The sequence below is a fragment of the Agelaius phoeniceus genome, chromosome Z (assembly GCF_051311805.1).
Source record: "Agelaius phoeniceus isolate bAgePho1 chromosome Z, bAgePho1.hap1, whole genome shotgun sequence".
Lineage (NCBI taxonomy): Eukaryota > Metazoa > Chordata > Aves > Passeriformes > Icteridae > Agelaius > Agelaius phoeniceus.
The window spans coordinates 50,400,921-50,422,578 of record NC_135303.1 but is presented as its reverse complement, the minus strand read 5'-3'; the positions used below and the strand labels follow the sequence as shown (position 1 = coordinate 50,422,578).

General features: G+C 41.0%; 1 protein-coding gene and 1 long non-coding RNA gene across 4 annotated transcripts in view; one reads left to right on the top strand and one right to left on the bottom strand.

The window, feature by feature from the left end:
* Positions 1–511: 511 nt before the first annotated feature.
* On the bottom strand, positions 512–6,878 carry LOC143692175 (uncharacterized). The gene is made up of 3 exons (XR_013180031.1): positions 6,742–6,878; positions 6,090–6,181; positions 512–2,081 (listed from the first exon to the last, which is right to left on the bottom strand). It is a non-coding gene; the product is annotated as an uncharacterized LOC143692175 (long non-coding RNA).
* A 10,086-nt stretch (positions 6,879–16,964) lies between these two features.
* NRG1 (neuregulin 1) overlaps positions 16,965–21,658 on the top strand; it is a 452,794-nt gene continuing 448,100 nt past the window's right edge. For 2 of the 3 annotated variants that reach the window (XM_077172305.1, XM_077172301.1), the window contains exon 1: positions 16,965–17,129. In XM_077172305.1, the coding sequence (XP_077028420.1) occupies positions 17,018–17,129 (112 nt within the window). In that variant the 5' untranslated portion in view covers positions 16,965–17,017. The remainder of the gene's footprint in view (positions 17,130–21,658) is intronic. The other variant, XM_077172306.1, reaches the window with a different exon arrangement.

Genomic DNA, 21,658 nt, shown 5'->3' with positions numbered 1-21,658 from the left:
ATAGGGAGGGGCAGAGGTTAGTGATCAGTCACACAGGGTCTAGGTGGAGGCCAATAACCAATGCTTCGTCCCAGAAATCAAGTCTGGGACTGATCCTGTCCATTTTCATACAGTCTGCATGCTGGGGCAGAGTGTGCCATCAGCAAGTTTGTTGACAGTACGAAACTGGGAGGACAGCTGATACACCAGAGGGTTGTTTGGCCTTCTAGAGGGGCCCTGATAAGCTGAAGAAACAGGCTTCATGAGAAACCACATGAAGTTCAAAGCAGGGAGGGAAAAAGTTCTGCAACCTGGGAAGGAAGAACCCCAGGAACCAGCAGAAGCTGAGGTCCACCCAGACAGAATAAACCCTAGTGTAACAGGATTTGGAGGTTGTCACTGAAAACCAGAAAATAAACTCCCACAAATTTGTTAGGTTAGAAAGCCAACTACTTTATTAGCACTGCTGGATGCAAGATTCACTGCTGGAATCTTCCTCAAAGTATGCATGCTAAGGAAGCTATCAGACCAGGTTACATTCCTAAAACCAATACATATTCATCACATTTTTGAACACATGCATATATGCTAATTATTTCCACAGACTTAATTGAATATGGTTCCAGATCTTCTGATAAATCTTTTCTCCTTGTGACCATCTCAAATATGTCATCAAGTCATAATGTACTTCTCTGACCATTCTTTGCTCTGATATACAATCCTTGTTCTCAAAATTAAGATATCAGCTAGTAAATATTAATTGTAAGATATCAGCTAGTAAATATTAATCACTAATACAAGTAAATAAGGAAACATTAGCTGGAAAATTACTTACTAGTCACAGGAGTAGGGGACAAAACTAAGCATTAACCACAAATCTAGGCATCATACACTACAGTGCTAAAGTTAAAAGAATCTTCCAACATCTTCCCCACTGCTGTATGGACTTCTTCTTTCAGAAATATAACTCTTTTGGAAATGGTTCTGGTGTATTCCAAGTTGATGATGACCTAGCTGTGTTCCCTTGCAGCAAAGGAGGTAAATGAGATGGTTGTGAACTTTCCTTGCTTGGAGAAATATTGAAAAGACATCTGGACACAATCTTGGTTCTGGACACTTATTTAAGGCCTCAGAAGGGAGGTTGGACCAGGTAACCTCCAGAGATCTCCTTCAACCTCAACCATTCTATAATTCTTTATATACAGCTATGTTTTTTCTTATCATGTTAAGAAGTTTCTGGTAGCAGCTTATTGATGCTCTGATAACCTTTGGAGTAATGTGTCTTGCTTGCATTTTACTGACAGCGCATAATCCTCCAAATTAACTTATCCTGTAAAGGATATATACATATATTTTTGTTTTACAGCATAATCTTCAGACAAAATGTAAAACTGGGACATATTTCCCATCAGTTTTTGATTAGCAAAAGTACAGCTGATAAAATACTTCCTAATATCAACTACAGACATCTAAAAATAATTCCCTTTTTGCCTTGTTGAAATGCAATATGTTGCTTTATTCTTGTTAATCTTCAATTTCAGACAATTTAAGGGATGGTGACTCAAGCAACTTGTCCTCTTTGCTATTTTAAATCTAAGAATAGGTGTATTCATGCAACAATGAAACAATGACTCATGTCTGAAGCAAGGCATTTAGGGTGTAATTCTTAAATCCTCCTTTACCACTCAAGGAGAGGGTAGTGTGAAGGGACAGAATCACAATGCAAAGGAAAATTGGATCTTTATCAGTCAAAGCTGGAGGAGTAAAATGAAGTAATTTGGTTTTAGCAGTTCATGTGGTATGTGAATAAAGAGGCAATTTGCAAAGTCTAAATACAGTTCAAGGGAACTGAACACATTCTTCCACCACGTAAGTCAAAGCCGTGTTTTTGAAGGCCTGTTTGCAAAACGAGCCTCTGTGCATAAGGTGGAAGGTGCCTGTGTTTCTCACTCAGACTCAAGGCAGTCATTAGCATGAAGCAACTTCAGAAAATACCCCAAGCAGGCATCCTCCGTATTATGCAAACATAATGCACCTAGTGAGGGCTTGGCTCCAATGAAATTCATTCAGAGCAGAGAAGCTTGGAGGACAAGCACGCAGATCTGTAACAAGAGCAAAACATTTGCCTTATGTCTGTATTCAGCAAACAGCTGCAGATTCCCTGTGGCACATTAAAAAATGCTCTATTTATACATGCCAACAATACTAGCAAATTCCGGAGCTTGCTGGAGCATTCTTGCTATATGAAAACAAACTTGTTTTTTCAGCGACAGAAGGAAGATGTGAAAATGGGGGCTTTCATCATAATCATGGGGGTTATTGCAAAACTAAACTGTTCTTCTAAACGACTATTTCCACACAAACAACTCATTTGCAATTGTGAAGGCAAACGTCTTAGCGGAAATAGACCCCTCTGTTACTAAAAAAACTGCCTTCTTCCTTTACTGTAGATTTTTTTTTAAGAGAAGAGATATGGATAAATTCTTATATCTCTTCATGTCATTTTAAAAGAATTACCATTATATTAGCTTTTCCTCATATGTGCTTTTCAATTATAGCTTGTATTTTGTAGTAGCACCAAAGCTGGAATCAAGGGCCTGTTCTGCCGCCTTCATATCTTTTTTTTTTTAATACATTTAAAGTTTTCTGTTTGGAATGGATAACATTTTTGATCTCACATTCTCAGATATATTATACCAAATTTCCATACTCTTAACACTTCCAATGAATGGAAATTTTCTTCTTTACAGGGGCACCAAGAACAGATGCTGCATGTACATCAGGCCAACAGTCAGGGTCTGGAGATGCTCTGTGATCCCAGTGACACCTTTTCCTTGTTCTTTACTCTTCAATTGTCTAGTCCTCCTTTGTGAACAAATGCAATCCCTTATGTTTGTCATGAAATGTTTGGAAGGAATGACTACTTTGGCAACAATACCTCATTGCAAGCAGGGATATCCCTAATTTTTTTCTACTTAGGAAAGTGCTTAAAGAACTTGATACTTCCAGTGGCGGCTTTCTGACCTTGTGGGTACAGCCTGGGGCTGTGCTGCAGAGCTCAGAGCTCCTCTCTGTGAGCTGATATGGATTTCTTTTTTCCTAGAGGAAAACTCAGTTGTGCCTGGGAAAGACTAGAGCCCCTACTGCAGACAGGCAGAGGCACACAGCAGAAAGACAAGCATTTTGAGAGCACAGTTAATGATGAAATTACCAGGACATTTTGCATCTGTTTCTGCAGTGAAGAAGCCTTTCAGTCACGAACATAGAGGAATGACGGGAGTTCTTCAATAGTAGCCTGTGAACCTGGACAGTAGCCTTGAGTGAATTTGAGTATATGGGAGGAGCCTGGATTATTCCACTAGTTGAGCTAAGTGGTGGTAAAAACTGGGCACAAGGTGAAAAGACATTTGTAAGATTAGGCTTCATAAATCAAATTCTGTGTTTATTTGAAAGTTGTCTTGAAGCTCATTTTTTTAGCTAAAGCATTAGCAAAATACTATAGGGGAGAATATTATCTCTTCCACCTTCTAATAGTTCATTTGCACTTCAAAGCAATGATTCAGACTTAATTCAGCTTTAACTATCATGACCTAACTAACTTCTTTATGTTGCAGACCAGGTCTGAATATATGACATACTTTGCCATGTTGAGGGCTGGCTGTTCAGTCTCACAGCTTTTCCTAACTAGTTTTATCTGTCACAGCACTTCCCTTTTCCTTTCTATGCCTATACATCTTCCTGAAGGATTTTCCATGGAAGGGTCTCACAAGCACTTTAAAATTCAAATAGATTATATCTATCCAGTCCACTTAACATGTTTGTAATATGTGGCACAGTTTTCCTACATGGAAATGGCTAGCTTTTGTTTCAGACTATTTCATATCAATTATTATTATTTAATCCTGAGGGGTTTTGTAACACATTAGGCTTCAACGACCTGAAAACAGATAGCTTACCCTTTTTTTTTCTTGGAAAGGGAAAAAAATGACAGTTTTCTGAGAGCATGGAAACATTCCAGCAATGTTGTTTGGTAACTGATACATTTAATCAATTTCATGCCCCCTGAAAATTTACAGGAGCAGTAAAAACTAAAAGATCTTTAGAAATAGTTTTGTCTGAGATGGTCTCACAAAACTAGAATGTTTAAAAAATTAATATTAATTTACAATTAATTTTGAGTTTTGTTCCTGGCAATTGCTGTGTTGAGACCTACAGAAATGGGTGGATCATCAACATTGAAAGAAAAATATGATTTCTGATTAACTCATTAGCAAAATTAAAATACTTAATGCCTTTTTTTGCAAATAACATTACCTAGAAACACTTAATTAACCCTAGTTGTTGGAGATGATGGTTCTATGGCTCTGAAAACATAAAGCATATCCCTCAAATCTCTCTTATTTTTATGGAAGATAAATATGTACAGACAAACTATGGAACTCCTTGTCATTGGTCATCAGGTTGAACAAATATGTAAAAAAATTAGAAATGAATAGGCTGAAATAGTGGAGCTGCTAGAGCTACTAAGCAAAGAGAAATAGGTTTTAGTTTTAAGGTTAGTCTTAGCTTCTAAACCATTGATAGCTGGCACATGAGAGTGGATACTGATGGGAATATTCATCTATAGCAGTTTTTTATTTTATCCAAAGCATCTGCTACTGGACACTGGTAAGAAGACAGTAGATGGATCACTGTTTGTCCCATAAATAATGAATTATGTTACTCGGTATAACTGATAATTAATTATTTGCAAGAGACAACCTGCAAAAGGGAAAAATCTCCTTAACTGTTTTTAAACGTTTGAAGAATAGGCCCAAGCCCACAAAAATTCTTTAATGAACAATTCTTGATATGTGCTACTGTGCAGTTTCCTACGCTAACTCCTTGCAGAACTGAAAAGATTATTCTTTTTAACATTTTCTTTACAGGACACTGCATTACAAGCAAAGGTTTGCTAAGCATAAACAAATCTGGGACAAATCTTTTAATACTGCCAAGAGCAGATTTCTCAGTAAAAAAGACAAATTTTAAGAAAAAACTTTAAGGTCAGTTGAAAGAAATCTTGGAATTCAAATCCACAGAAGATTCTGTACTCAAATTTAGACTCCTTTTAAAGTAAACCTGAAAGCTAAAGTACACCAGATTTTGAAAAAAAATTATCAATGTTTCATTTTTATCAATTCTATCAAGAAGTATATTGCAAGTCAGAAAATCTATTCCAATCAAGGTGACCATTGATTAAAAACTCAACTCTATGCTCCATGAGGGATTCAAATCTTGACAAAAATGTGATGTTCCCACTAATTAATATGTGGTTTTCAGTTTCCACTTAATTTTTAATTTCAAATATTCCTAAAGAGGCTTTGTCTGAGAACTGAGACGCTCTATACATTTGAATATGCCAAGCAGGCTGTGTGGAAGACTGCTGTTTTGGGAGACAGGCTGAAAAATTGCAACTCCTGTCCCATAAGATAGTGTTTCAAAGTGGAGAACCTTACTGCACTGAAAAACTCATTTTCTGTTCAGCACCAGATGTCAGCAGAGCTTTAGGTAGCTGGCTCACAGTCTAGCTTTTTAGCATGTATGTGAAACGTCACATACTGTACCAGACCTACACTTACATGACAACCTCTTGGCGAATTACTAATGGGTGAGGAACTGCTGCTGTCTGTCCTTACCCAGATGTCTTCTTGTGTCCCCGGTGTGAGCAGCTCAATTCTTTGTGCTGCACACTTCCATCCTCCTGCTTTGTTTCCACAGTGATGGCTCGGGCACAGCTGTTAATTGCTCCCTCTGCAAGAGGCACTCTGCTGCTGGCAAACTCACCCAACAACTAATACTGCCTGCTTTTTTGGTTTGATGAGTTGATCCTGAGCAGCAGCTAAACTCCCTTCCAGTCACTTCTCACTCCAACCTCCCAGTGGGATGGGAGGAAAAAAGTGGAAACCAAATCAAACTAAAAAAGTAGTTATGGGTCAAAGTGAAGACAGGTTAGTAAGTAAAGAAAATTGTGGAAAAAAGCAAGTGATGTAAAAGCAATTCCACACCTGCCCAACAGCAGAGTGGTGTCCAGCCTACCTCCAAGAGAGATTACTTACAACAAAAATTACCTCCCCTGGTTTTCTTGCAGAGCATAATGCTATGTATTATGAAGTACCTCTCCAGTCAGTTCAGGTCAGTTGTCCCCATCCTAGACTATGCCCTGGGAGAAAACAGAGTGAGAAAGAGCTGATCAGCAAGTGCTATCCAGCAATAGCTAAAACATTGTGGAATTTGTTTTTAACTATTTTCAACACAAATGTGAAACAAAGAACCATTTGGACTGCTATGAAGAAAAGTAACTCCACCCCAGTACACAGAGGAGGTGAACTACCCCTTGCTGCTAGTTCAGAGCATGCAGCATGGGTAGTCTTAAATTGGCGAAGATCACTGCTTAGTGCAGCATAGCAGGTAGATCTGCAGTGAGGCAGAGCTCTAAGTCCAGTGTGGTGGACCTCTCAGTCTAGCAGGTGGAACAAATTGACCTGTGTTCACACAAAAACACAGCTTTTCAAGATTGCTGCCAAGGAAGTTTTACAGCCCTGCACAACTTTTCTTCCACTACGTACTATGAAAGAACAGTTCTTTAAGAGCATGGAGATAACATATTTCCCTATCCATTCATCTCACCTTTCCCTTGAAGTTGCCATTTTTAAATTGACCTTCCTCATTTAAAAAACAAACAAACAAACTAACTAACTAACTAAAAAAAGCATTATTCACCTGCTCATCCCAGGTCCTGTCCTTGGCTCTTTTCTCACTTCTTAGTAGCACGAGCTATCTTGTTGCAGGAGTATATGCAGTTCAGTGCAGGAGTATACGTGGTTCACTGTGGTTCAGTGCTGTTCCCCACTGTCCTCCACTGAAATCCCTAGAACAACCACAGGAAGACAGTGCTTCACCTCAGTTCCAGGATGAGGTGGGTTAGCCTGCCCAGGATGTCTCAAAGACCAAGAGAGAGTTCTACATACCAGGAAGTTCTCTGTGGCAGCTGCCCACTTTGTCCCTTCCAGGCTCAGTAAAGCAGTTAATGCATTTAACTCTGTACCTTTTTTACCTCAGTAGGACTGCATTTGGCCTTAAAGTACCATCAGATACCATGCTAGACTGGGATCTGCTAGAGAAGCACAACACTCCGACTTATTTCCTGTTCATGGGGACTATTGTCAAGTAGACACCAGTTTTGCTAGCACCTGGCCCTTTAGGTAGTTAGCCTACTAAAACAAAAGAAAGGATATATAAATTGATGTATAATTTCATGATATAGTACAAATGCTGTTAAGTTTTGATCAAATGCCACTTTTGTACTGGTAGGCTGATCACCCCACTTTACTGTTTTTTATCCTTAAACATGGATTCTTCTGTTTGAGAGGCACATTTTGTCTTCTGAATTGTAAAATAATAAGAATATGTAAAAATATGAAGTCTTTGCACTTTTTTATTATTGAAAGTGAAAAAAGTATTGTGCTGTTTCCCTTACAATTCTTTTTGTATAGGTCAAGCAATAGAGTTAGCTGAGACTAATTTTTCAGTTGAGCCTCTAAGGAGGCAGAAAGACAGAATGACAGACATGTGCTCTCTGAACTTAGGCAAATGATATCAAAATAGAACCTAACAGGCATGAACATTTCATACAACACAGATCTTTGACTAGAGTACAATATTTTTTTCAAGAATATAATGCAGTTTTCTCAAGCATTGTATGAGATTAAAGGCTCTGCATAGAATCACGTGAGCATTCAAACTCAGTTCCATTGAAGTCCTTAGGAGCCTGGTGCAAGTCTTTGCTGATGCATGCAAGAACCTTGCCCAGCTGTGAATTTGACTCCTGTTGTATAAAGCACTCTCAGTCCCATTATAAACCAATGTTGTTTTAGTTTCAAAGAATGTGACAGATTCACACTTACAAAAGAATGCTTCTGCATTTTCCCTTTATCAAGGGATTTCAGTGTAACTGAAAATAATTTCTTTTTTTGTTTTCCAGATATTTGCACTCTTATTTATATTTAGATGCTTTCTTCAGTGGAAAAAGAGTGATATTACAACATAAAGGCTGGCAGCATGGGTGCATTTCTCTGCTTCAAAGCAGTCAGAGGGAAAACACTTTATAGTTAAAACTGCATATTGGAAGGCAGTGAATCCAAATCTTGATGTATGGGAAACCACACAGATTTTCCTTGAACAAGAAAGCTTTAGGGGAAAAAAAAAACATACCACAGACAAACATTGAAGAATTAACTTGTACAAACTCATGTAAACACAAATCAATAGGACAGATTTTCTTCAAATGTAAACACTTAAGTATCATATTAAAGCAAAAAGATAGTGGGTTTGGTTCCTCTAAATGTGTTTATAGCCATCAAAAGGAACAAACATGACAGGTTGCCCTTTTCCAGCTGCTCCCAAATGCACGTAGCAGGTCAACTTTGCTTATTTTCTCCTCTTACTGTTGCCTAGTCATTAGAAATTTGCCTTTGATGAAACTAGTAGAAATTGCCTCTTTTTTTTTTTCTTGGAAGTTTCTTTTTTCTGCTTCTCCTCTTGCTGAAGAATCTCAATGAGAGGTACTTTTTGGTTGTTTTTTTTGTTTGTTTGTTTGGTGGATGTCTGGGAGTCTTTTGGGGTTTCTTTCAAGGAGATACCCATCTTTTCTAAGTTGAATTCAGTGCTAACAATATATAATATATGAGCAAATCCTGTGAATGTGTTAAAGGTGTGAAACTGCCTCTTTTCCTTCCTTTTTAGGAAAATAAACAAGGGGATAATCTGTTGCTGAACTGAGTTGCATGGGGAGTAGAGAACATTTAGTGTTGTCACAATTTGAGAACACTCTTGTGTTTATCGTTTGGTTTATGGATTTATTACTGAGGTTTCTGGATTTCTACCTCCAGCAAAATTAACAAGAAGATAATTTTTTTTTCTGTCATTGTAATATATGCCTCATCCTGAAGGACACTTTTGGAAGACTGTGGTCTACCATGGTATCATATTCACACTCAGACTTGAGCAGGAGTTTCCATTTTTGACTGTTCTACATCAGTCCCTTTGAAAAATGATAGGCAGGTCCAAAGTCCTGCAAAACTTCAAAATCAGAACAGATACTCTGGAAACTGCATTTCTACAATACAGTATTCTTACAGTGATATCAGGGTACAGGAAAGGGGGGGATAAGTTTAGATCCTCAAAAATGAGCCTTTGTTTCACGGCAGCTATCAAAACAGAATGTGTGTCTGTTGCAAAAGAATAAAATATTAGCATGTTGTCTCTTTCAGTAATGTAAAATATTACATCTGAAAAGGAATTTTTATTTAATTTTGCTATGGGAAAGGAAAACAGAACATACTAAGGAGAAATGGCTCTCAATGTTGCATTTTCTTCTGTAATCTGTTAGAGTAACCGCCTGTGCATCATGGACCAAGCAGATAAGGTATCTTTGTCAAGGCAAGCAAAAATCCTTGGATTGAAGCTCCAAAAATGGATAATTTTTGACCTGACACTTCTAGGATTTGTGTCCAGTGGATGATTTTTAGAGGGGATATGGAAACACAGATGGGTGAGACTGCCTGAATGCTCTGCAAGGGACCTCACTCGAGACACAGAGCTCCAGGCAGTCAAAACTCTCAAGTTTCAACACCTTACAAGGCATCCGGCATTAAGATGCTACCAGAGTGAAACCCGCAGTGAACCCTTAGTGAAACTATGCAATGGTCTTGGCTGAGCAGAGTGGCTTTCTCTACCAGATTAGGGACCACCTAAGGGTTTGAGATCGAGCCACCAGAGGGAGACAGAAGGCTGCACATATTTGAGCTGTGCCATCTGCTGTCTACTGATAATGCGTTCATAACCATCTGTGCTGCCATGTCAAAGCTCAGGCTAAGTCAAACTAATTGTTGTGACAAACAACAGTGCCATTAGGCCACCAGCACTTGCCAAAGATGAGTATTACCAGTTTAACCTTGCCTCTGGCAAAGCCAGTGCGTGTAATCCCAATGCATGTAATGCCTGGGACAAAAAACAACAAAAACCCCAAAACCAGCCCAACCCAAACCAAACAAATAAACTGAACCACCACCCAACAAAACAGCCTCAAAAAAAATCCTTGTTGTTGTTTTTGCAGATCTGTGCCTGTTGGAGAAGTTTACAAATGTGGCTCTGTGCTGTGCACTCTTAATTTGTTTTATACCTGTTACTGCTCTACTTATTTCAAACTGAGATCCAAGAAACAATTAAGTTTCTGCAAATACTTTGGCATGGGCCTTTGGAATAACTCTAATGAAGCTCAGCCTGCTGCGTATTTTTCTTAGAGCGTGTTGCAGGGAATTCATGTTTTGAAAAAATTCCATGGAACATTTCAAAGTCAATTCTACATTCAAAATAATCATTCAAAAGCAAGAATACAGATTATAACAAAAACACTTAGTGAACTGCTCATAAGAAGCTGATTCAGACAAACTCTTGGTTAGATTTTTTTTCTCTAGGGATGTTCTTTTTCATGTTATTCTTTGTATTTGTCTTTTCCTTTTAAATGTCCTTCCTAGACCATTCCTAGTCATAGTGTAAAATAAGAAGGCTAAATACAGTAATAAAGTAATAAATAATAAAGTAAAATAGGTTACAGGAATAGAGTAATAAATAAGTAATAAATATAGTAACAATAAAGTTATAAGCAATACAGTAAAGTAAATTCATCTGCTTAAAAAACTCAAGCTACAGTTGTCAGTAAAAGCTTTTAGATTTCTGCTCTGGACCAGAATGACAAAAAACCCCAAAACTATGACAAAGTTTATGTGAAAAAATGTTTCACTATTTTGACAGTTTTCATTTCAGCAATTCCAAATGTAAGTCTTTTCAGGCTGCATCAGCAACAAATTGTACTCCTGATGCTTTTTCCATTGTTGCTTCCCTTCTAATCCTGCTGTCTGACTATGGGAACTCCTTCCATAATACCTCAAATTGTGCCTGATTTTGAATTATCCTGTCTGTGTTAGAGACTAAGAAAGAAGAAGACACAAAATCTTGGAAGGGTAAGAAGTCTGGAGTTAGAACCTGTGATTGGCTGGTCAATCACCCTGTCATATGGGATACTAAGGGGAAAAGGAAACCTTTGAACAAGATAGGCAGAAACACAAAAATGACAGAGAAATGTAACTGTGACAAAGATGAGAAACAAACCTGGCAAATCTCAGTGATTGATGGGATAGCAATAAATTCAGAGGCACAGTGGGGCAACTGGTAAGGATGCAGACTCAGAGGATGCAAGATGCTGGAGAGGCTGGTGAGACTTGGCAGTTGCTGAAGATTCGTGGAAAGGAGAGGGTCAGACAGAAAGGGGTGTAGGAGGAACTAGGTGCCTGTAAGATGAGACTGGTCACCACGTTGGTGACTGGTCATGTTGACTGTTCTGGCACCTAATTACTACAATCTGTTCTATCTTCTTTTTACATTCTTATCTAACTGCATAGTCACGGTCTAGCTCATGTGCATGACTGCTGCAAGGACTAAGAGCCAGCTATTGGGTGAACTGATGTGATGAATTTGGTGCCAGCAACTGGATTTGGACCAAGGGTTTTGGTGCCCCAGACCTGTAGTGACAAGTACCAAAGTGAGTGAGGTGTCAGTGCCAGTCATTAGGGCAGAAAGGGGTCTTGGCCACCAGTCACTGGGGTTGAAACAGTACACATCCAAAAAGCCATCGGACCAATAATGGATCAATGTGAGGAAAGCTGGTAGAGCAGTTGTTAGAAAGGAGGAATGTTTCCTGATAGAAGAGAAGGTCTAAATATCTTGTGGGTTTTTTTGCCCCCTAAGGATGAACTTAGAGACAACACTGAATTGCTCATAAGCACTGTGGAGCAGGAAGAGAGGAGAACAGTGCTATTTCAAATGCAGAATGGTATGAGCCAGATTTTATTAGTGGTTTTTGTGCCAAGTATGTATTTAGGCTGGAAGTTAGAAGAATCCCTTACTGGTAGAGGAATAAGATTGTGGGATACCTTTTCAAAGGAAACATTTTGGCCCCAGTGCTTCAGTTAAAATAGATCTCAGAATGATTATTTTAAAATCATTATCTTATTATTTAAAAACCTTATCTTGACATGGCTACCCAAGTTCACAAGTTACTTGCTTTTATCAGTTCTGTGTTTCTGCAGAACAGTTGGCTGAGAATCTCCTATTAGCAAATATGCTGAAAAAGATAAAAGCAATTCTAAGACCCTCTGTGCAAGGCTGGTCTTCAGCCTTCCCCCAGACATTCTTTCTGGAGTATGGCCATCTTGGCTACTGTCATTCCATTGCAGGAGAAGAGTTCAAAAAGCAGAATTCATGTGTTTCTTGATTCATCACTGTAGCAGTAGGTCTTGGAGGGCTTGATATTGTGTGAATACTCAGATTTCTCTAGGGAAAACTGGATGCTTCTCCTGTTTTCTCTTGGCTATTATGCACACTTGGGTGCACACATACATGGGCTCACACACACACACATACACACAAAAATATGCTTTTACATAATACATACATAATACATTTTGTGTTCCCACCTAAAATAGTGAAAGCATGGCACATGTTTGCTGCACAGGGACACTGGACACTGTCTCCTATAGCCTCAGGAAGCCTCTATTTTTGTGCTGCTTTGAAGTTTTGCTGTAATTGATACCTGATGTGGCTGCTTCACTGTCATAAAAGCACCTGAAAAAAAACCCTGTAGTTTTGTGCCTCAGATATTTTGCATCCCAACACTGCCTGATGTTAACTACATATAGTTGAAATTAAATTTTTTTTTTTTTTGGTAGGTGTGAAGATGGTCTGATTGTCCTACGTTTTGTAAGTGTGATGAAGGTAGTGATGAGTACACAGTGGTTAATGAAAGAGACAAATAATTGAGATCTTAGGAACTTAAGTGCTCTCTAGGGCTGCTGATGGGAGAATGGAAAAATTTCAGCCTGAAGGATGATGAATAGGGTGATAGTTCAGTTCTTCCAAATATTGAACATCTCTAAGAATCAGCATATTTTCCTCTTTCACTGAAAGCAGCTGTCCATAAGGACTAGGCAGTTTTTTCTGAGTCAGGATACAGCATGGTGAGAATTCCCACTACTGCTGCTGCAGCATCCTAAGCTACTGTCACCAAGTGCAGGCTTACAGAGAGACACAAGACAGCACCTGCTCAACTTCTGCTCTTTCTGTTTTTCCCCTACATGAGTTGTCTATAGATCCTACTAAAGGGCAGAAGGAATGGAAGTCCTGCAATCTACCAGTGCTGACACAGCTTGTTCTGAGGGTGACTGGACAATCTTTGGTGATGGCTGGCATGCATTAAAAAGAGCTGCCAGTAAAATACAGATATTCCTCTGTGTAGCAGGCCTGATACTTAGAAATTGAAGTAAAATAGTAGCTTGATGGATGTTGTTGTCTGGAGTTTGTCTGATCTATGCTCTCAGCACACACTTACATGAGTTACACAGCATTTTGAAGTTTCAAAGTTGTTCTAAGCATAAATCTGTTTAATGATGCAGAAGCCTTGTCAGCTCTTCATAAAAGCCTTAAGATGCAAGAAGCTTTGTCAGGATCTGCCTCTTGTTATCTGCTCACCATTGCTGATCAAGCAAATAGCTTGCTGAATTGTACCACTAGAGCTGGCAGAAAAGCTGTGGCTTCCTTCTCAACAAGCAGTGCCACAGAAAGGGACATGGGGGATCCTGGTTGATGGCAAATCAGACATGAGTCAGCAGTGCCCTGGCAGTCAGGAGGGCCAGCTCTGTCCTGGGGTGCATCAGGCACAGCATCACAGCTGGGCAAGGGAGGGGATCGTCCTGTTCTGTTCTGTGCTGGGGAGGCCTCACCTCAAGTGCTGGGGACAGTTTTGGGTGCCACAATATAAGGAAGATATTCAACTCTTAGAGATCATCCAAAGGAGAGCAAAAAAGATGGTGAAGCACCTTGTGGTGAAGCTGTATGAGGAGCAGCTGAAGTCACTTGGTCTGTGAGGCCTTGAGGAGACTGAAGGGAGACCCCATTGCAGTTACAATTTCCTTTTGAGGGGAAGAAGAGGGGCAGGCACTGATCTCTTCTCTCCTGCACCCAGTGACAGGACCTGAGGGAATGGTCTAAAGTTGTGTCAGGGGAGGTTTATGTTGGATATTAGAAAAAGGTTCTATTCAAACAGGCTCCCCAGGTTGGTGGTCACAGCACCAAGCCTGACAGAGTTCAAGAAGCATTTAGACAATTCTCTCAGGCACATGGTGTAACTCTTGGGGATGATTCTGTGCATAGCCAGGAGTTGGACTTGATGATCCTCATGTGTCCCTTCCAACTCAAGCTTATTCTGTGATTTTATGAACCAGAGATGAAATATACATGTACATGAAGTACAGTACATATACATGTACTGAAGCCTTGGAAGTTGTACTGAGTATTTGCTTCAATTTTGCTGTCTGCATGATATTTTATGAAATCCCCACATCCCTATGTGGGGATTTCAAAAAGCCACAGGACGATCCACGTACATGATCCATGCTTCTTGCTACACAGATGTGATGGGGGGCATTGAATTCACTGCAAGTATCTTTGTAATCATGCTACAAATGTGAATTTTTTTCCCAGTCTTTCTGGTTGCTCTTGTTAACTATGCCTGCAAAATCAGATGTAGCTTTGGTTTTTGTTTTTGTTTTTGTTTTTGTTTTTTTTCCCTCCATAATAAAACCCTAAGTGAGGAAGATGCTTAGCACATGCTTAAGCACAGACTTCAGTGCTTTGTTGAAAATTTGTAGGTATAAGAACATGTTTAACTATAAATGCATACCAAAGAGCTTTCCTAAATGGAGACTTTTCCCCAGAATAGTAATTACTTAGATAGCAACTGTTAACACAAGCTTAGTGATGAATTGAATTGAATTAGTTAACCCACACTGGAATTAAGGAGAGAAATTATTTTTCATTTTATGTTTAAAATGCAGATATTTGTGAAAAGAAAGAAAACCAGCATTTTCTTATACAAAGGGGTCACTTCCTGCTGTTGTTAAATATTTTGAAGTGTAAACATTAGTTCTGTTATTAAAATGACAGGGTGAGACATAGGAATTCCCAGAAAAGTGGATATTAAATCAAGGAGTCTGATCACATAATAAAGGTGAATTTAGGTCATTGGCCAATGGTCAGTTAGGATAGCCTGCTTGCTAGGGAGAGATTAAATGATACAAAGGGAAGTTTTCAATGCATCTCTTTTCAGAAAGCCAAAAATTATCAGCAAGCTGTACTGTCTAGAAATATCTGAGTTCCAATCACAGATTTCAGTGCAAATCAGACCTCTTTGTTAGGCACTGCTCAAATTAGGGATGCATTGAAGTAATCAGTATTCTCTTCAAAAAATTTTTTTTAAATTGTTCTTTGTTTTTTCTCTTCATTTTCATTGCTAAGGACTTATTCAGGAGCCTGATACTGAAGTGCATGTACTGGGGAAGAGGCAGGAGATTTCTTCTTGCACTGTGAATTCAGATACCCATATACCTGATTGCAATGTGCCACTGGTCAAAGCTGTCCACCCACACTGTGGATTTTAGATTAGACTTCATATAGAGTAAAAACTGGCAAGTGAGCATGGGAAAGATATGCACTGTGTAATTGGCCTAAAACATGCTTGGAAAATTGGCAAGAGCTTGGGGTCCAAGTATTTTGAAAAGCAATACAAAGTTGCTGGTTCTTTGACTAGTACTCCATGGTACTGGTTACTAGTCACGTCCCTCTGAAATACTGACACTGTGGCCAAAAGTGTGCAATGCCTTTACTAATGACCTGTGTGATGGACAGAGTATGTTCTCAGCAAGTTTGCAGATGCTCCCAGACTGAGGGAAATGTCAGATGCACTGGAGAAGAGGGATGGTCTTTAGAGGGACCTTGACAAGACAGAGAAATAGGCTGATGAGAACCTCTTGGAGGTGAGGATCAGCAAATGTCAGGTTTAGTTTGAGTTCCCCAGTGCATCTCAAGATGGACACTGAACCTATGCAGCAAGTTTGGTGGAGGCCAGAGATGTAGAGGAGGCTGGAGGATGGCGCAGGGCAGGAGGGGCAGCAAGAAGTGGGTTTTTTTCAGCTTGGTAGTGAAAGGGAGTTTATCTGGCTGTCATCAGGTCCTTTGTGGTAGAGCACTGAAATAATAGACTCCTCTCAGGGATGTACCAAAGGCAAAAGACAGTCATTGCAATATAGAGCTCTCACAGAAGATTAAAAGATACCCATCTTTCCTGGGAGGGTTTTCAGTGCATAGGCAGGGACACCCTGTGAGGCTGAAGGTTCTCCACTTTTGGGCATCTTCCGGACTTCATAGCCCAAAGAAAACAGATGAAGTGTCAGGTTGGCTCAGCTGTGAAGAAGGAAGGAATCTATGAGCCGGTAGATTGGGGTTTAATTTAAAAGTGAGAAATTTGGATTCTTGGGTGAGCTCTTCCAAGATAGAATCTTGCTGCTTATGTTTTTACTGTTACTTGCCTTCTGTTACTTGCCCCCTTACCCTAGAAGCTCTGCAGAGACAGGAGCTCTTGCCCTGTGTGCGTGCTTTATGGTGAAGTAATTGGAAGTGTGAGACCCTTGCTCAAATCTGGGCCCCGATCAGGCACAACTCTGGCGTTTTGCTCCGTGAGGAACTTGCTGGGAAACGCACGATCTACCCCGGGTTATCGCAACACCAGGCACTTCGCTTTACGAAAGTACCATGCGACGTGCATGGCAGACAACAGACGCGACAGAAACCGGGGGTGTGGGGGAAAGGCGCAGAATGGCTAACGCAGGGACGAGCCCCCCGTTTCTGGGGGCCATGCCGGCGGCCCCGGACGGCGCGCCGAGCCCCGGCCGCGGGGGGCGGGCAGTGCGCAGGGGGCGGGCGGCGGGCGGGGCGGCGGGCAGCACCATGTGGCCGCGGCTCCCCGCCCTCCCGCTCTGGAGCTGCGCGGCGGCGGCGGCTTCCGCGGGGCGGCCGGGCCAGGCGAGCCGCCGCCGCTGCCCTCCGCATGGAGCCGCGGCCGCCCGGCGCCACCGCCGCCGCGCTGACAGGGGCGTCCGCGGCGCCGGGGGCGGCGGGCGGCGGCGGCGGCGGCGTCGGGGCGCCCTGCGGAGGATGTGGTGAGTGACGGAGGCGCCGCGGTGCGTATGAGTGTGAGGCAGAGCGTGTGTGTGTGTGTGTGTGTGTGTGTGTGTGTGTGTGTGTGTGTGTGTGTGTGTGTGTGTGTGTGTGTGTGTGTGTGTGAGGTGTGCGCGCTCCCGGCGGGCCCGGCCGCTCCCCGGCCCCGGGGCAGCGTGTCCCGGCAGCGGCACCGGTCCCCGCGGGGCGCTGTCCGCGGTGCTGAGCGCGGCCGGGCGGGCGCGGCCCCTCGCCGCCGCCGCCAGGCGCGGGGAGAGAGAGAGAGAGGCGAGGAGGGATTCCTGCCCTGGCTGCCTGCCTTGCGGGGTGCTGCCCATGCTGTCTCGGCGGACAGGCATGGTCGCTGCGCTGGGTATGGAAATACCTGCCCGGACCTTGCGTGGTGCTCCCGCAGGGTTTGTGATCCCGTCATGGCAGAAAGCAGCCGGCAGATGAGACCGATCGTCAGTAATCGGCAAGACCACAGGGTGACACAAACACAGCGCGGGATAGCAGTCCAGAGCTGCTGGTGGTGTTTTCAGTTCGCAGATCTGGACACTGTCTGCTCAACATCTGTTTGCAGCAGACAAGATAAAGTAGCTCCTTGGCACCCTCCAGTTTTGCAAATGGAAACATACACTCAGTTTTTGCTATGCATTAGCTTAAATTAATTTGAGGTCAGCCAAAACTTGGATGCATTGTTCTTATATTTTCTTAGTCTTGAGTCACATCATGACTGGCACTGATTGTTGGGGAGCAATATGTCCTTACTGCTAAGAGGAAATACATTTCTAAGAGTGCAAACTTCTCTCAATGTAAAAGAAGTAGTTACGATACACTTCTTTTCAAGCCTTTCCTTCTTGTAGTCAATATTCAGCCTCTCTTTCCTGCAGCAGCTAAAAATTCTTCTCCTTTGTTACCCTGCAGGATTTCTTGCAACAAATATTCTTCATTTGCATAAATAATAAATGTACTGTTGCATTTTTGGTATTGTGTTCATCTTTGATTCTTTAAAAACATAATTTCTCAGAGCTATTATAAGTGTGTGTGTAGGTGTGAGGAAGCCATGCTTTGTTATCCACAGATCTTAGCTCCTAGATATTCCTCGGGCTTAGTGGGAACCGAACTTTTCAAGCACTTTCCTGTAAATGTATAGCACTTGGAAGATTGTTGGTTTTTTTTTCTGAAGCTGAAAGGAGTTTGCCTATTTAAAAGGTAATCAGTACTGTTTACTACAGGTGTTACCAGCCAAAGGCTTGAGAGGAGTTAAATTGTGTGGTCATGAGGCTGTTGTATAATCAGGCAGGTTAGCCATTGGCAAGGACCATTCTTCAGCTGCACAGAAGATAGCCACGTGTATTTCTAAAGGTGAGGTCTGTCCACAGACTGAAAGCTGCCACAGGCATTCAGGCCTGTGTAAATGGGAGTCTGTGAAAATCTTGAGTCTGGGAGAGTCACGACCTGTAAAATCTGGACTGCCTTCAGCACCTACCCTTTGTCATTCAGTGGAATCTGTATTTCACTTGCTGATGTGTTCCAGCTTGTAAGTCCTATCTCACACTTGCTGACTTTGGCCTCTGCTTTTCTGATCTATGATACTAGATGAATTTCTATATTTGTTACTGAGATGAGAATAGTAATTTTGTTTGAATTTTCTTTGAAGAAAATGTTACTCTTCTTCCCACTGAGATGGTGATTGCTTGTCTTTAGACTGTGGGAAAGAAAAAAGGGAAATGTAAGAAAGTCATGATCTGCCTCACATTCATAACTTTTCCTTCCATTCTGCCTTGTATAAGCACTTCTGCTGGCTTTAAGAAGAATTCACCATGGGCATAAATTTTCTCCAGTGTTTTGAAGGCAGAGGCATAATTCCTGAAGGCTTAGGTTTGTAGGTGTTTTGCTGACATGATTAATCATGCAAATAATTCTAGGGGCTTCCATGCTGGACTGCTTGTCTGACTAGTGACAAGAAATATATGATATCTAAGTAGAAACCCATAGAAGCAGATTAACTGGGGCACAAAACCTCAGCAGAGGGATTCAGCTGGCTTTCCTCGTCTCCATGCAGAGGACAGAGTGAGGCACTCAGCCTAACACTACTTGTTGCTTATGTTGTACCCATGTGTCCTCCCATAAATTCTGCAAGGCTGTCAAATGCTTCCCATGCCACAGCTGCAGCAGGGGCAGGAGAGCACTGGCCCACAGCTGGCAGAAGTGGGCTGTGATGTAAAGGAATAGTGTATATTGTATATAGTGTATATACATGAGCTGTATACTTGTTCAGGTACACAAGTATACAGCTCATGCTTGCTGTGCAGCCCGGATGCTCACATTAAAAATACCCTGCCACCTCTTGCCATGAGTATCACTGTCTTCAAGTGCAGATATAATGGGCAAAAGTTAAGTATCCCATGAATTTGAAGCCAGCTTTCCAGTCATGGCAGAAAGAGACGGCTCTTTCCTTACACAATTGAAGATGTGACTGATTGGCAAGCCAGGGTCGGGGGTGTGTGTGTGTGTGTTGAAGTGTGTTGACCACAGGCAGGCACTTCAACTCTTTTGTCATTTCTAGAGACTGTCACAAAGCAATATAACAAGATTAGTAATATGTTATTTGTATTTATGCAGGCACAAATTTGTTCTGAAAAAATATATTTCTACCAGAAAATTTGTTTAAATGCACTGAGCAGGGTGTCTAAAATCCATTTGATCTAATGAGCAAATGAATTTTATAAGTATGTGAAATGCAGAAGATTTGAAAGTATTTTTCATACATATTCATCAAGTCAAACTGCTTAAGGTTTGCTTTTAAATGTAAGCAACTTAAAAATGCATTTGAAGACCTGAGTTAAAAATAGCTGACTTGCTGTTTGCCTGCACCAAAGAGCCTATTTTTGTCTTTATTCAGTAGATTGCACACAGGCATTTCTGGGGGATATTTCAGGCCTCCTTTGTAGCAATCCAGCCCCTGGGTTTGTGTGTTAAATCATTTTGTTTTGGTTAGCAGTCACATTTCTTCCTGGCATACAGATGTTTCTAATCATATAGATAGGGAAGGAATACAAACGTTTATTCTAACCTCTAAATATGTTTTCAGCTCACTCTTTTGAATAGTGTCTTGATTTCACTGTCATTTTCAAAACTGCACTGAAATTCAGGGGAATATCCATACTTGAAATATCCTTTTAATACTTGACTCTCCTTTGTACTTATGGTTGATAGATTTTACCAGCACTACTGAAAATAAACCCCATCTATAGTTCATTTTTAATGTTTTTATCTATAAACATCAGTTTGAGGGTATATGTATCTCTTAATAATAATGTATCTCTTAAAAATAAAAGATGTGACACTATCTGGAAATACTGTTTTTAGAATTCATGTGCATGTTTTGTTGAATTAATTCTCATATATATAGATATTTAAAACTGTATAAGTTCTGTGTTTAGGACATGATATAAGCAGAAATAGATTCTATGTATTTGTATGTATTCAGTATAAATATTTATATGAAAACCATCCATGTAAAACAGGTATATGGAGTATGGAGAGAGGACTGATATCTCCTCAAATTAGTATGTTATTTTGTAGTTAGCAAGAGAGTTCTGTTTTTGTAATCTGGAAACAATCAGCCTCAGTTCAGAATCTCTGAAATGATTTCTTTGTGTTTCTTGGAGAGTACTTCTTTTTGGGATAAGTACACTGCTGTAGGTCTGGACAATTGATCCTAATGAAGCAGCCCAGCTGAATGAACCTTTTGGGATTTCATCTGTATTGCTACTGTGACAGCTGCTTGAATTGTGGGGGTTTTCTCCTTTTTTCCCCTCTTGCTTGCAGGGATTTTAGCTGCCTTGCCACTAGCTCTGCCAAGTTAGAGGGTGGTGTTTCTACCTGGCTTCCGCAGGCTGAAATTGGCTGCCTTTCCAGTCTGCCTGTCAATCATCCTAACAGCCAAATTCTTGAGATGCTAGAGGGCTTCTTTAATGTGAGCACTTACCTTTCCTGCTTGTCTGGGCCCCAATCCTGCACCCTTGAAGCAGGATTTTCGATACTGCCTCTGGTACTTGTAAAGTCTCTGTTGTGACAGGGACCTTGCATTGCCAGGAGGGTGCAGCTTTCTCCCACATCCCACACACACTAATGTTTCTATTTGTGTGCTAAAAATAACAAGGCTGCAAGACCTTCCCTTCTTGGTGCACACACACACTTCTGAGGTCAGTGTTTGGGCCAGAATGACTTGTGTGAAGAAGGTGAGCAGAACTTGCCTCTGTTTCTCCTTTGTGCCAGTCAGGCTGCACGGGTGCTTCCATGAGCATTGCCAGCAGCAGCAGCAGCAATTGCAAGTATGGATAGTTTTTGTCCAAAATATTGGATGAAATATATCAGAATATCTCCTTTGCAAGATGCAATTCAAAATACATCTAAATATGAAATGGGATGATTTAAATCTTTGCAGGGAAATGAAAATCAAGAACCGTGGAATAAGTAATTATTTTCAGGCAACCTGATAACCATTTTCCTTTCTTATAAT